Here is a 14,029-nt window from a genome sequence, read left to right on the forward strand (position 1 = left end):
AGCACCTCCTGCCCCATGCAGATGCTTCTGTCACCCGGCGCTAGGCTCTGACACCCTGTGCCAGGCAGCCTCCTGCAAGGGTACCCTCCCTTCCCTGCTGAAGCTCCAGTTGGCTGAGCCAGGCCGCCCTCCTGTGTAGAGGCCTGCCTGGGCCCCTGCACTTCACCCTCCCACACCAGGGATGCCCTGCTCACCCCACTCCAGCTCTCGCATACTGTGCTGGGCTGCCCTTGCCTTCCTAAGCTTCAACACCTCACGCTGGACTATTGTGACATCCACACCGCCACACCCCTCCCTGGGCAGCATGGAGGTCAAATTTGCTCGGCCCCACCTGATGGCTTTAGGATGGAATTGTTCCCAGTTTCATGTGTTGATGGCTCACACTTGATTCTGTTACCGAAGCAAAGGGTAAGCCATTGTCCTCAAGTGAAAGCCAGCCCTGTGCCCTATACCTATAGTCCTGCCCCTCACAAACACTGTGCAGAGGAGGAGGGGACTCCAGGCCCAGGGGCAAAAAGAAGGCAGACTTGACTTCATCTTCTCCTCCCTGGGGCAGCAGCAGTGGGGTGGAGCCAGTGAGGTAGCCAAGGTCCCGTTGACTGCACAGCTTGTCCAGCCTTGGCGTGTGTACTAGAAGGAGGACAGCTTGACTGCACAAATGCTCCCATGGAAATGCTTTTGAGATACTGCGTCAGCCAGCATTTGTGTGGGTCTCAGGAGTGTAGGCGTAGGGACATAAATAACAACACAGAACATAAAATACCTGCCACCCAGAATCAATCAGTCTCTCTCCCTCTGCACCTACACACAGCTCAGGACACATAACTCACGTGCAGCCACACAACTCCATGGAGTCACCTGCAGTGGACGTGGCCACGTGGCCCTCACACAGCTGCTTCCACACACGTGGCCCCACACTCGTGGCCCCACACATGCTCACAGCCTCCTCTGTGACTTTGGCACTGACAACGATCATTTCCTCTCTTTCCCTGCCGAGGAAACCAGTTGGCTGCAGAGATGCTTACAAAGGTAGATTCATTTGTGAAATTTGACGTAGGAGCTCAGGGATTGATACAATTTTTAGAGTTCTAGAAATAAACAAAAAAAGTATAATCTTTTTACTTTTCAGAAAACTAAAAGAAAAAAGCTTATCCCTCCTTTCTGTTCTTCTACTGGTGCATGTCCTAAAGCAGGTGTGTCATGGATGAAAGGGGCCTGAGCATAGCATGACAGCTGGGTGACAATGGACAGAGGGGCCTCTGCCACATAACGTTAGGGAGGGCATTGTCATATCATGTCACCCTTTCTGAGCTGCTTGCTCCTGGTAGAGGAGATGTGTGAATGAACAGCTGGCAGGGTTGTTGGGGGATTAGAGAGATGTATGTAAAGTGCCTAATATGGGGCCTTGCATGTAGCAGGTGCTGAACAGACATGAACTATAGATTCTTTCAGGCTTAACGTTCACTTGCTCTTTCTTGGCCACATAGCCTTTTATAGACGGTGCTTGAATTGTCTGCTCCCGCGGCAATTCTCTGTGCTCTGCAGTCACCCAGTGTTGGCATGGTTCCTCGGACAGTGTTCTCACCACCAGTCTTCTGAGAGCCGTGATTGTTAGAAAGCATTGCCTTCCACTGAGGTGGATTCTGCCTCCTCGAGACCTTCCCGATGCTCCTTTGGAGCCAGACAGAGTGGGGAGACTCCTTCACGTGGCTGCCCGCCTCCCACACTCCCAGGCTGCACACCCCAGTCCCTTTACCCTTTGTGCTGGGTTCAGTCACCTTTTCTTCTGGCCATGCCTCAGCGTCTCTCTTGGCCTTGGAGAGTCAGGCTAAGAAATAAACATAGTTAGGTGACTGGCCCCGATGCTGTACTTGTAGCGATGTGGCTTCTGTTTCCATGAGCAGTTGTGGGAAGGGCCATGTCACACTGGTACCGAGCCAGAATCCACTACAATTGCCTATGTCAACAGCAACCTGTAGCTCCTAATCTGTATCTGCTCAGTGGATGTTTGGGATCTAAACTGAGTCCCGCTTCTCATTTATATTGAAGTCATGTTGTTGGATTTGGTCCTTACAAACACAGCATCACTCTCTGAGGTCATTGTTCTCTTTGATGGGGTGGATGTGGGTGCTTCTTCAGGCTGGTACACACTCAGCTCTTAATTTGAACCTTGGAATTCCGTCAGGTAGTCAGTTATGAACTCACACAATCATTTGTCACCTTCCCCATGAGGGTACCATGGAGACAAGGTCTTGTCAAACTCCCTTTCCATGTCTCAGTTTCCTCATCTGTGAAATGAGTGTTACAGTGGCGTGTGCCCGGTAGGGTCATTGTGAGGGTCACACAAACCTACTGATGATTTAACAATCCTAAGAGCCGACTGTTAAATTGTCAGTAGATTTGTGGAACGGGTGAGGTTGCTGTGGTGTCTTGAAGCTGGCCACAGTGGGAATACTTACACCACAGAAATCAGCCGATGCAAAAATAAGGGCTTCTTTCCCAGAGAGCTAGTTGTTAGGTATGCATCAGCATACCACTGTATAAAATACAACAGTACCTGGTGGGCAGCAAGCAGCCAATAAGTTAAGTATTGTGATTATTCACTTATTAACTCGACTAATAGCCCTGTCAAAAGAAGACATGAGATGAGTCAGCTGTAATGGTTCTTAATGAACCTGTACTAGTGCCTCCTGGCAGTTGTTACTTCCTTTCCCAACTGCTCAGGAGGCAGCCAGTTGACAGTCTTAGGACTGGGTTCCCCACACCCGTTCATTCGGGCATTACTGTGCAACACTCCAGGCCTGTGCCAGGCGCAGGGGAGTCAACAGCAAATGGGACAGACAAGGTCTTTGCTCTCGTGAAGCTTACAGTCTCACAGAGAAGACAGATATCAAAGCAGTAAACAAACAATGTCACAGTAGAATTAAAATTGTGAAGGCACTTAGAAGCGTGATGGAGTCATTGAGAAAAATGGGGTACCCCCTTTTGACTGGGTGGTGGCAGGGGCTCTTTTCCTCTCACGGAGCCTGTTGTTAAACACTGAATGGCACGGCACTAGGAAGAGGGCCCTTTTCTGAGATTGAAACTGAGACTCAAGAGAGAGGTCAGCATGCTAAGAGTGGAGGGAAGGGTGTTTACACAGAAGAAATGCCGGTACAAATTCCTGGGGTGGGAGACATGTTCTGCCAGTCCCATGTGTAATTGGTGTGAGAAACCTGGCATGCTTTTCTAAATCCCTGAGCCTAGGGGAAGCTTTGTTGCCTTCTACATTCCCACTGATTTCACCCACTCTGTCTACTACCACTCCCTTCTTAATTCCCTCCCCCTTGGCCCAGCCCGCAAAATCATCTGCCCCTGGTGCAGCGTGGTAGGGGTTCTAAGTGATTAGTGGTACTTTGGGGTGGAGACCAGTCCAGGCGTGGTTTCATTACCGAGTGTTAGTCCAGCCAGTGCCTAGCAGAGGAGACATGCCAAGAAGGAGCTCTGACCAGAGAAGGGCTCTGGCCAAAGCTGAGAGCTCCAGCTAAGCAGATGGGACCCTCGGCCCTCAAGGGAGCTAGTGCAGGCTAGGACATGAAGCCAGCAGGTTATGCACTAGGGACAAGGCAGAACCTCAAGCCCTATATTCGTGGTTGAGTAGAGGACTTGGGAAGAGGGAGGGGAACTGTATTTAAGTTTCTATAATATAGAGTATACCTAGCACTCAGAGTTCACTTATGCCACTCCAGTTATGGGGTCTGTTGGCTGCAGGGTATATTCCAAGCGCCACCAGATATTGAACATAACAATGTTGGTATTTTCTTCTTCCCTTCATTACTGGCTTAAGAATGGGAGTGAGTCTGACCTTGTAAGATGTTTCCATGTATCTGGACCCTGGAGAAGACAAGGGTGGGGAGCCGCAGTGGGGCTGATGGGTTCTACCTCTATGATGATTCTCCCTCTCCTCATCCTACCAGCCAACCCTTCCAGCCTTCAGGGAAAAGATGGGCTGTCCTTGGCCTTCTCTGATTTCTTTCCTCCCACCACCCCAAGCACTTGCTTGGTGTGCACAACAGTCCTACAAGGTGCGTGAGTCGGATATTCTGATCATTTGCAGATGAAGGAAAGGACTTTCAGGGAGGTTGGTAACTTGTACATAACAGTCCTAGGTTCGGCTCTACCTTCTGACTTCTGTAAACTCCAGTTCTCTCATTAGGCAAATGGAACAATGAGACCAACCTCACAGTTTCCTGTGAGGATTGTTGAGACAATATATGTGAAATCGCTCTGTAAGCTGCTATTTAACTGCCAGTAATTTTTTACTATCATAATTAGGACTAGTTTAAAGGCTTTTTATCTCTGAATCCAATACCATTTTTTTTTTACCAAAGTTGCTTATTCACCCATCATTTATTCAGTAACAATCTTTGAATGTGCCCAAGGAGTCAGGTGCTCTGCTGGATCCTGGAAATAGGAAGATAAGAGAGGCAATTAAGAGGAGATCATAGGCTAGAGGTAAATCAGGCCCTCAGAAGGTGTGCGGCAGGTGGTGTGGTTGTGACGAGCATAAGTGTGTGAGCAGTGTGGCAGGGGAGCAGAGGGCAGCGTGTGGCTGTGCTAAGTGGGGGAGTGGCATTGGGGAGGCTCCACCGCCTCATAACATGCTCCCTGGCCTCGTGCTCATGACCCTCACACCCATTCTCCTGTGGGACAAGGTCCGTTCTGGGAGATGGTGAGGGGTCTACAATGGGGAGACAGCTAACATAGACCTGTGGGGCCCACTGACTCTGCTGAACATGCTGGAGGCCCAAATGAGATCAGGTCTGATTTGTAAAATCACAACAAAACCCACAAAACAAAACAAATAACCAAAAAAAAAATCTAAACTGTGAAACAAATGACCATGAATTAGAATGACTAAATTTATGTAATAACCACTTGAGCCAGAAGGAAAAAATAATCCCACTAAAAACAACCCAAAAAATCAGAATGTCTAATTTGTAAACTTAAAGGGGAAATCTCTCAATCTGGGGTGTATTGCTTCCTGTGGTATATTTAATTGTGATTAATTACCCTAAAATTTATAATACAGGGTCCTGTCACAGCTAGTTGAACAAACTTTCCATCATCTTTACGGAATAAAGCCACAGCACTAGAGAGTGACCTCAATACGACCTTGAGTTGACACAGTGTTTGTGATGTGAGGTCCAGATTAGGAGTGAGCTCAGAGCCCATTGCTGCTCAGAACCTCAAGATCAGTGGCTAAGATCCCCTTGAAGAGGCTTCATGGAGGAGAAACTCTCACCCATGCAGTACTTTGAGTCAACCCGGTGCCATACACTGGCCAATAACCCCTAATTAATTGCCACAAACCCCACCACCAGCGGTAGCATTTTGCAAACTGGGAAACTGAATCTCGTAGGTTAAGTCATTATTGGCAGAGACTACAGAAAACAGGAAGACTACTCCTGATGACACAGCTTGGTAACTGTATTTGGGTCCACAATGACAATATGTCCTCTTTAAAAAAAAAAAATTGGACTTGGGAAATTGGTACAAATTCGAGTCAAACTGGACTTTGCAGGCACTGTTTCTTTATGGATGTCAGTTCGTCCCCAAACATGAAGAATACCTTATATTATACATGCTCGATACATATTTGAAAAATGAAAGCATTTGGAACTGCAAAGGATCTTAAGGATTTTCAGATTCAACCTCCCTTCTTTTTTTTTTTTTTTCAGTGAGGAAACTGAGGCCCCAAGGAGAGAAACTATTTAATCAAGGCTAGCTGGAACAAGGGCATAAATTGCCTGCCACCAGGACCCCAGCACTAAGTTGTGCAGGTTGGGCACTGCACAAAAACAATTGGGTGAGGGGATGGATGGGGCATGAAATCCAGTCCACAGCTTCACTGAAGGGAGGTGTCTCTCTTTCCTTTCACAAAGGGACCATCTACTCACCGAGCCAAGTGGGGGCCATGTCTGCTCTGAGAAATGTTTGGATACAGAAGAGTGATGTTAAATGAACAGAAGCACAGAATGTTTTATAGGGTTAATTGATTCCTTCTGCCTTTTTGTAAGCAGAAACAGCGTGATTTTTGCTCTACTGTGACCTACTGTATCTTTGTTTCTCTGTATGTTTATATTTATAGCAGCAAATGGATAAGAGGGCTAGTGCAGAGAACAGAGGCAGCACTCACGCACCCTGGGGGGCACCCAAGTTATATTCCACACGTACCTATCTGTCAGACTAAACTCTAAGTTCCTGTCCATTTCTGCTTCTTGCAATCTTACTGGAGTCCAGTCCATGGAATCGTCATGGTCAACCTTGTACAAGAACCCAGGGTGGAGGTCGTGGGGCACCACAGGCAGGAGAAGATATCTTCCTGGTCTGTGGGGAGGCCATGATCTAACGCATCTGTTCATTCACTCAGTAACAATCTTTGAATGTTTGTACCCCACAGACACTAGGGGAGAGCCTTCAAGAAATGTGCACAGAGAAAAGTAAAGGGAGGCCATCAAAACACTTTTAAAATGTTTATAAAAATAAGACAAACCAGGCTTTGCATGCAAATGACTAAGCAGGTGGATCAGACATATTTGTCCGTTCTTTTTCAGAATAAGAAATTAATTAGGCACTCTGCATCTTCAAAAATCCTTTACTTTGTTCTCTTGTGAATTCTCTTGGTGCTTCCTGGGCCCTGCTCTAGGTTGAATTCCTGCCCTTGGGTCTCAGAGCCCCCAGAATAGCAGAACTTGGCCAGTTACTTCTCCAACCCACTTCTAACCTTTTAGAGATGACTGACCTTTCCTGGGGTAGGGCTTCTGAGCAGTAACCAGGACAGTCACATGAGCCTGGGCCTCAGTCTAGAGTGATCTGGGCCAATGTACCACTGCTGTGTGTCTGACTCCTTTTAGAGGAGGCCTTATCTGATTAAGCCTTAATTAAATACCAGAGACTGGAGAGCAGACCATCATCAGAAACAGCTAATGGGCACTCCATCACCTGCATTACCCACTGTGAAGACAGGAAACAAAGCCAGTGACCTGTGTGCCCTTTGCCATCTAGAAGCCTCCAATTCAAATTCATTTCAGTGAAACTCAGATTCAGGACAGATGCGAGTTTCAGTTTTGAGGGCTTTTTTAAAAACCCCTGAGTCAGGCCATTGGTCAATTTTCCCAGCAAATCTCAGGCGTTGTGTAACTTTTCAGAAGATGACACAGAAAGAGAGTTTTAGGGCACGAATATGTGTAATCTTTCAGAGGAAATGTTCACACGGAACCAGCCAACCAATCCATCGCCCTGTCAAATTCACAGTGGCATCCAAGAGAGATTTTGCTCTGATCTTTACAACAATGAATACACAAAGAGACTCCAAAATTAGGTGTACGTGTATGTCGAACCATCAGAAACCCAACTAAGAAGTTTCTCCTGCCATAGAAGAACTGGAGAGTCTTGGAAGTGACTCATCAGAAGTCACTTAGAGCAGGGGCTTGGTCTTGGCCCTGTCCCCTTCACCTCTCTATGGGCTGGTTGACAAGGGGGAAATGCCAGATAGGGTCTACGCCCTGAGCCTGGTACTTGACATGTGTTACTTCATTACATCAGTACGACCACCAGCTAAGTAGATGTCACTTTCCTGAGTTGTTCTCTAGGGAATTGGAGTTTGGTTTAGTCAAGTAACTTGAGGAAAGTAATATAGCTAATGAGACTTTCCAGCACTTAAATCCAGATTTCTCTGACTGCAGAGCCCATGCTCTTGTCTCCCTCATGAGCCCACTTGGGGATGAGCCCTGGCTGTGAGCAGGTGCAAGAGCAGTAGAGGAGTCGCCCCAGCGTTCTTCAGGTTTGAATTGTCACAGGAGCCTAACATGGGGCAGGGGCCACGAGAAGAGCATTAGAGTCATGGCGTATCAGACCTGGGCTCTATTTCTCAGCCACCATGTAACCTCTCTAAGCCTCAGTTTCCTTAGTGGTAAATAATAAGAATAAAGTGTTTATTTCATAGAGTTTTGGGGAGGGCTACATAATATGGTGTATGTCGTGGGTTTATCACAGCCCAGCACATAGTAACTGCTCAATGCATTTTAGGGGGAAAACGTCAAGTAGCTTTCAATTCTCTCATAAACTGCATGGTGAAGGGTGAGGTATGTCCCATCCTAAAAGTAGAATCAGAACCAGGCTAAAACCTGTAGATCTGGCTTTGCAAAGTGTGGCCTCGGGGTTCTTATTTTCCAGTCATCACCATATTTAAGGGTAAAGTGGAAGAGGTGGAGCTGCCTGTGGAGAAGGTTGACATCATCATCAGTGAGTGGATGGGCTATTGTCTCTTCTATGAGTCAATGCTCAACACAGTCATCTTTGCCAGGGACAAATGGCTGGTAAGTGTCCTGCATGCTCTGCCCTTCTTGGTTTCTGGCTGTCTTGCTGCTATACCCTTGGCCTACAGCCTAGGAAGAATATGAGGTCTTGGGCTAGAAGGCCACCTCGTCCAGTCCCCCCTCTTTAAACCAGATCTGCTTCATCGAACGGAATGATTGTCCCTGGGTCCAACATATCCAGCTGTCACAATGCTCTTCTGTAGGTCTAACCGTGGCTTCTTTTGCCATAAAAGGAACCCATTCTGTGTTGTCATGACAGAAGTCCATTCTGGTCGACAAATACTTAGGGTTGCATGGCTGCCAGAGAGCCAAGAGTGCTTCTGACCTTGGCTCCTCCCGGCTGAGAGATCATACCATCTTCCACTCTTCCTCAAGGGACTTATCCTCACCCCTCCAAACCCCCACCACTTGATTGGCTCTGTCGATTTCACCTGGGTCCCTCAAATTCTCCTTGCTCCAAAATAAAAAGTGATCATTGCCATCTGAGCCCTAACCCTGGCCAAGGTGACAGTCTGCTGAACGAGAAATGTTGGCAAGGGGATGCCTGTCTGGTGACTCTGTGTGCAGTTCAAAATGTGATGTCTTTGTCAGGTGAATAGATTACGAGACCCATTTCCCCACAATTCATCAACAGAAACCTGGAGGGCTTATGTTTCCAGACCGGGCAGCTTTGTACGTGGTAGCAATTGAAGACAGACAGTACAAGGACTTCAAAATCCACTGTAAGTCACCTTTTCATTCTCTCCTGGGCTGTGATTTATTTATTTATTTATTTTTGCCCATTTAGGGTGGGAGGCATTTCAGCGGGCCTGAGATGAGCAACTAGTCTATAAACACACTGTGGTGCCTGTAGAGTCCCCCTGACTCTTCCTGGGTCCTTCTCTCTGTGAATGTTTTCCTCTAGTCCCATGGGTGGGAGATCTACAGAGAGAAAATAAGCAATACAACTGGTATAAGATAAATGTCCTGAGGTGAGAGAATAAATGCAATGTGAATTAAAAATAAGTTGAAGCCACAAAACTGAGCTTTTGCAAAGAACAGCAGGCCAGGTGGCTGGAAGTCAGCAGGTTTAGTTATCTCAAAAGTCTACCACAGGGGTCAGAAGTGACAGGTCTTTAGCCAGGCCAATCATTCTGACTTCTGCCTTCATACCACTCAAGCTAATCAAAGTGATATCAGTTCCCCTTCACATTAAGTTAAGTGTGTATTCTTCTCTGAGGGTCTTTGGGGAAGCAGTGGGGGTGGGAAGACACGGAGGCAGCATGTGTGTGCATGCATGCGTGTGTGTGTGTGTGTGTGTGTGTGTGGTGAGGGAGAATCATATCCAAATCTGTGTTCATAATGCTTGATCAGTTGAAAACATGTTCTCTTAGGGGAAAAAAGTCAGAAAATATCTTCATTGTCTTATCTGGTTCATAAAGGATTGCTTTGTTCTATTTAATTTAAAGGATAACATTTCTCAGTGACACAAGCCTGGTCCTGAATGAGATTATAGCAGAACTTTCTAACCTTTTATAAGGCCAGAAATGGCCATGTCTCCCCAACCAGAAATAGACTTGACAAAGAGCAAAGAACCCCTCCTCACACAAGTAACACAGACACAGTCTAGCCCAAAGCACAAGGTAGAAACTCCCAAAGTCCCATGAACTCAACAGATCTGGGGCTCCTGCCCCACCAGTGGTCCATCCTTTGCAAGATGACTGTGGAGGGATCACAGTCCGAGCAGATGAGGAAATGCCTCCTGCCCTGAGAGACTGAGAGTCAGCAGTATGGCAAATTGATTCACAGAATTTCCATGTAACAGTTGTTAGTGCCACTGATGAGACCTCAGCTGGACTGTGCTATGGAATGTGCATTCGTGTGTGTTCACACCCTTCTGGAAGTATAACATCAAAGCATGAAGTTCAGGATCAGAAGACAGAAATGGGACAGTCGTTTGGGGCTCTGTGCCATCTGCCTCCAGCCACTCTGGCATAATTTCTAACATTTGATGAGGATTGAGAAGTAGGATGGCTTAATTAGATGACCATGCTTTGAAATCTGCCAGCCTTGGGTTCAAATCCTACCTGGGTCACTTTGAGCAAATTACCTAACATCCTTGAGCCTCAGTTAGAGATAATATCACTAATCCCATAGCCCTTTCTTGGGGATTAAGTGAGGACACAACAGTTGTTGGTGCTGCCAGGCACCAGACTGGTCTAGCCTCTGACTGTGTCAGTCACTAAGCTCCTTTCTGTTCCTGCCTTAGGCAAGCGAGCCTGACTGCTGTGCTTTCTGGCTCCAGTGGCTCACAATCTGAGATGGAGGTGATCTCACAGTAGATTGTATGAACAACTCAACAGTGAACGTTGATGAAATATATGTCTACCTAGGACACATTTTGCCCTGGAGCTGCATTATAATGCTGCTTTTGGAGTTCTTGCTGTGTAACTGTACCGAGTAGTGTTTTGAGGAAAAACTTTAGGTGCATTCTTCATTATCATGTGCACTTAAATATTTATTGAACTCCAACCCTGGGCACAACTCCTTAAGGAACTTCCTCATGACTTAAAAGCAAACATATCTTTTAGTCCTCTCTTCCCTGGGTTGTGTTTGGGAACCTCTGGCAGGTGCACCTGGCAATGAGCCCACTGGGGCCAGAAGACGGCTGGGCAGGCTCTAAGAGCTACTAGGGGCAGTACTGCTACCCAGGTGCCAGCCCAGAACTAGATTTAGCCTTGTACTGCCTGTTCCAATTTTCATAGCTTCTGGGAAAGAAAAAAAATGGAAAATCAGCCCCATTTTTTTTCTTGTGAAATGCTTGTTCTGGAGTATTTATCAAAAAACAAACAGAAACAGAAATTAAACATCCATTTAAAATTTATTTAAAATACTGTTAAGTTTTCTACTGGAATGTGTTTTATAAATGATCTGTTTTTGTTTTTACAAAAAGAGGCACAACCATTTAGAAATCTGTTTCAAATAAATGAAGATTTTGGTTACTCTGAGTTCTAAATCAAAAGTAAGCATAAAGGTTTCTGGTTGCTAAGGGAACAATTGTAAGCAAATTTCAATTGGCTGAAGAACCAGCTAAAAGAGAGAAATCTTGAAGTGGGGCAGGAGAGTGAGACATGCCCAGTTCTTTTCAGAAAATAAATTGTTAGGAAAACAACCTCCTTTCCTCTCCTCTTCTCTCCCCACCTTTCCTCTCCTTTCCTTTTTCAACCACATGCAACATGGGAACACAAGAATGAGAGAAATACAGAATCTGCCCTCAGTTTGCTCACCAAATACTAGAGAATACATAAAAAGTGAGACAAATGACTGGCATGTACTAGGCTCACAGTACATATTTGGATGAGTGAGTGAATGAGTAAACAAATGAAGGAATAAAAGTAAGCCAGCAGAGGAATATGCAAGGTGTACTGTTTAAACCTGAGAGGGCAATGATTTCTTTAAAATTTCTACTGTGGAGGAGTTATATAATCTCAAAACTGGGAGGAAAATTGGTGACTACTCCGTTTGATTCTTTACCCAATACACGAATCTCACCCAATACATCAATCTACAAAATGCTGAGTGTCGGAGGGATGGACAGAGCTTCCTGGCTTATGGGAAAATGCAAAGGAAGGCCTGGTGAGCCAGTGGCGCCTGCAGCTGGATGGTGGAGGGCAGCACTTCTTGCAGGGCTGAGTTGCTGCCTATGGTTTCTCCTCCACTTTCACCCCCAAAATCCAGAGCTCTAGTCTCCAGCTCTGGGCTAATTTATACATGGAGTTGACTGAGTTCCTGAGACTCTAAAATATATAGAACTATTGTAAACACCTTTTCTTCTGTCTAGAGGAGAAATTGTAAGTGGCACCTGGTGGCACTTGCTCTGCTCTTCTCCAAGGCGGTCCCATTAGCCCCAGTGGAGAAACTCCAGTTGCTGGGGCCAGGGTGGGGAGAGAATATGTAACCACAGCTCTTGCCAATGAAAAGTAAAGGTTTTTTTTTCCACTACTTCATATTTCTTTTCTTCTGGCTGCTTTTGAGATTTTCATCAAAAGCACTCATCAACTGATATTCATCAGTTGGACTCTGATGTATTTAGGTGTGTTTTTCTTTGTTTCTATCCCACTTTTGGTTCTATGGAATTCTGGGATCCATGGGCTGATGATTTCATTAGTTCAGGAAAAATTTCAGTTATTATCTCTACAAATACTGTATTTCTGCCTGATTGTCTTTCTCTCCCTCAGGGACTCCAATTAAACACATTAGAAATTGTTTGATATTGTCCCATTGATCTTAGATATTATATTTTTTTGTTCATTTTCCTCTGTTTAAGTTGAGATAATTTTTATTGACCTGTTCTCAAGTTTATTCATTATTTCCTCTGATAGATGTATCCATTCTGCTAATAAGCTCATTGCAAAAATTCTTTGTCTCTGGCACCATGCTTGTCATTTCTAGCATTTCCATTGGCTCTTTTTATAAAGTTCCCACCTCACCAATGAAATTCTGTAACTTTTGTGTATGTTTTTCCATTAGATTTTTAAACATATTTAGTATAAGAACTTTCAAGTCTGTTGAATAATTCCAACATCTGAGCTACCTCTGAGTCTGATTTTATTGAGTATTTTTCCTTTTGGTAATGGGTCATTATTTTTCTTTTTCATGTGTCTTGTAATTTTTTCACTAATGCTGGAAATTGTCAGTAAAAGAATAGTAGAGATAGAGGAATCATATTTATTCCCAGAAAAGAACACCTTTCTGCCTCTACCAGGCGGTTAAAGTGGTCAATGTAGTGTATAGATTTGGAAGGTCTGTGCTTTATTTTTGCTTTAGTTACAGTCATTGCACCATGGTGCAGTTCTTTTAAATCGTTTATTTTAATCCTTAAACAAAAGTTTCACGGATCCTCCTGATGTTATTTTTTAAATCAACAGAAAATTAATAACAATATTTCCTGGTAGCCTATGTCCTTTACTTCACATTCACTCATTCAATAGACAAAACAGAATTGCAACAAAAATTAATCTGCTTGATTTGTGTTGTCTTCCATCCCTGCTCCGCTCATGTTCAATGGGAACTGCTAATGGGAAATGAATGGTCAGCAGGAAGGAGAGGAAAAATTCTAATGTCCCGGGTGATCTGTCTCCTGAATAACTGAAGGTAGGGTAGTGTGGCTGGGGACATAAGACATGAACTAACCCCTGAAAAGGAAACTAAACATCGGGTATTGTGAAGCAGTATAGACATTAAAAATCTGGGAATGAATTTCAATTAAAAAGCAGCATCTGAGCATCTGCAGGCCTGTGTGGTGCCAGAAGCTGCACAGTAGATGCTGAGGATACAGGAGAGGTCCCACAGCTGGGAGTGGCTGCAGAAGGCCTCACGGAGGCCTGCGACTTTAGGCTCACCACTGCAGGACTGGAAGGGACTTTAAAGATTATCTAACACAAAGCTTTCCACACTTTGGTCAGAATTGCCTACACAGATTTGTACAATTCCAAATTTTGGGGTCCCAAGTCTGGAGATCCTGATTCAGTAGGTCTGGTTGGGGCCCAGGTATCTGTATTTTTACAAGTGTCCCAGGTGATTCTGGAACACAGAACTACTGAACCAAGCTCCTCACGTCACAAACAAGCCCAGAAAAAGGGTTGATCTGCCCATGGTCACACAGCTCGAGTGGTGGCAAAGCCAAAGCT

At 45.3% G+C, this 14,029-nt stretch overlaps 1 protein-coding gene across 3 annotated transcripts in view; it reads left to right on the forward strand.

Annotated features, from left to right (window-relative positions):
• The window catches only part of PRMT8 (protein arginine methyltransferase 8), an 89,071-nt gene that overhangs the window by 57,603 nt on the left and 17,439 nt on the right, over window positions 1-14,029 (forward strand). For all 3 annotated transcript variants that reach the window (XM_045199876.2, XM_024557788.3, XM_045200003.3), the window contains exons 5-6: window positions 8,218-8,360; window positions 8,995-9,082. In XM_045199876.2, the coding sequence (XP_045055811.1) occupies window positions 8,218-8,360; window positions 8,995-9,082 (231 nt within the window). The remainder of the gene's footprint in view (window positions 1-8,217; window positions 8,361-8,994; window positions 9,083-14,029) is intronic.

Source organism: Desmodus rotundus, chromosome 3 (assembly GCF_022682495.2).
Source record: "Desmodus rotundus isolate HL8 chromosome 3, HLdesRot8A.1, whole genome shotgun sequence".
Classification (NCBI taxonomy): domain Eukaryota; kingdom Metazoa; phylum Chordata; class Mammalia; order Chiroptera; family Phyllostomidae; genus Desmodus; species Desmodus rotundus.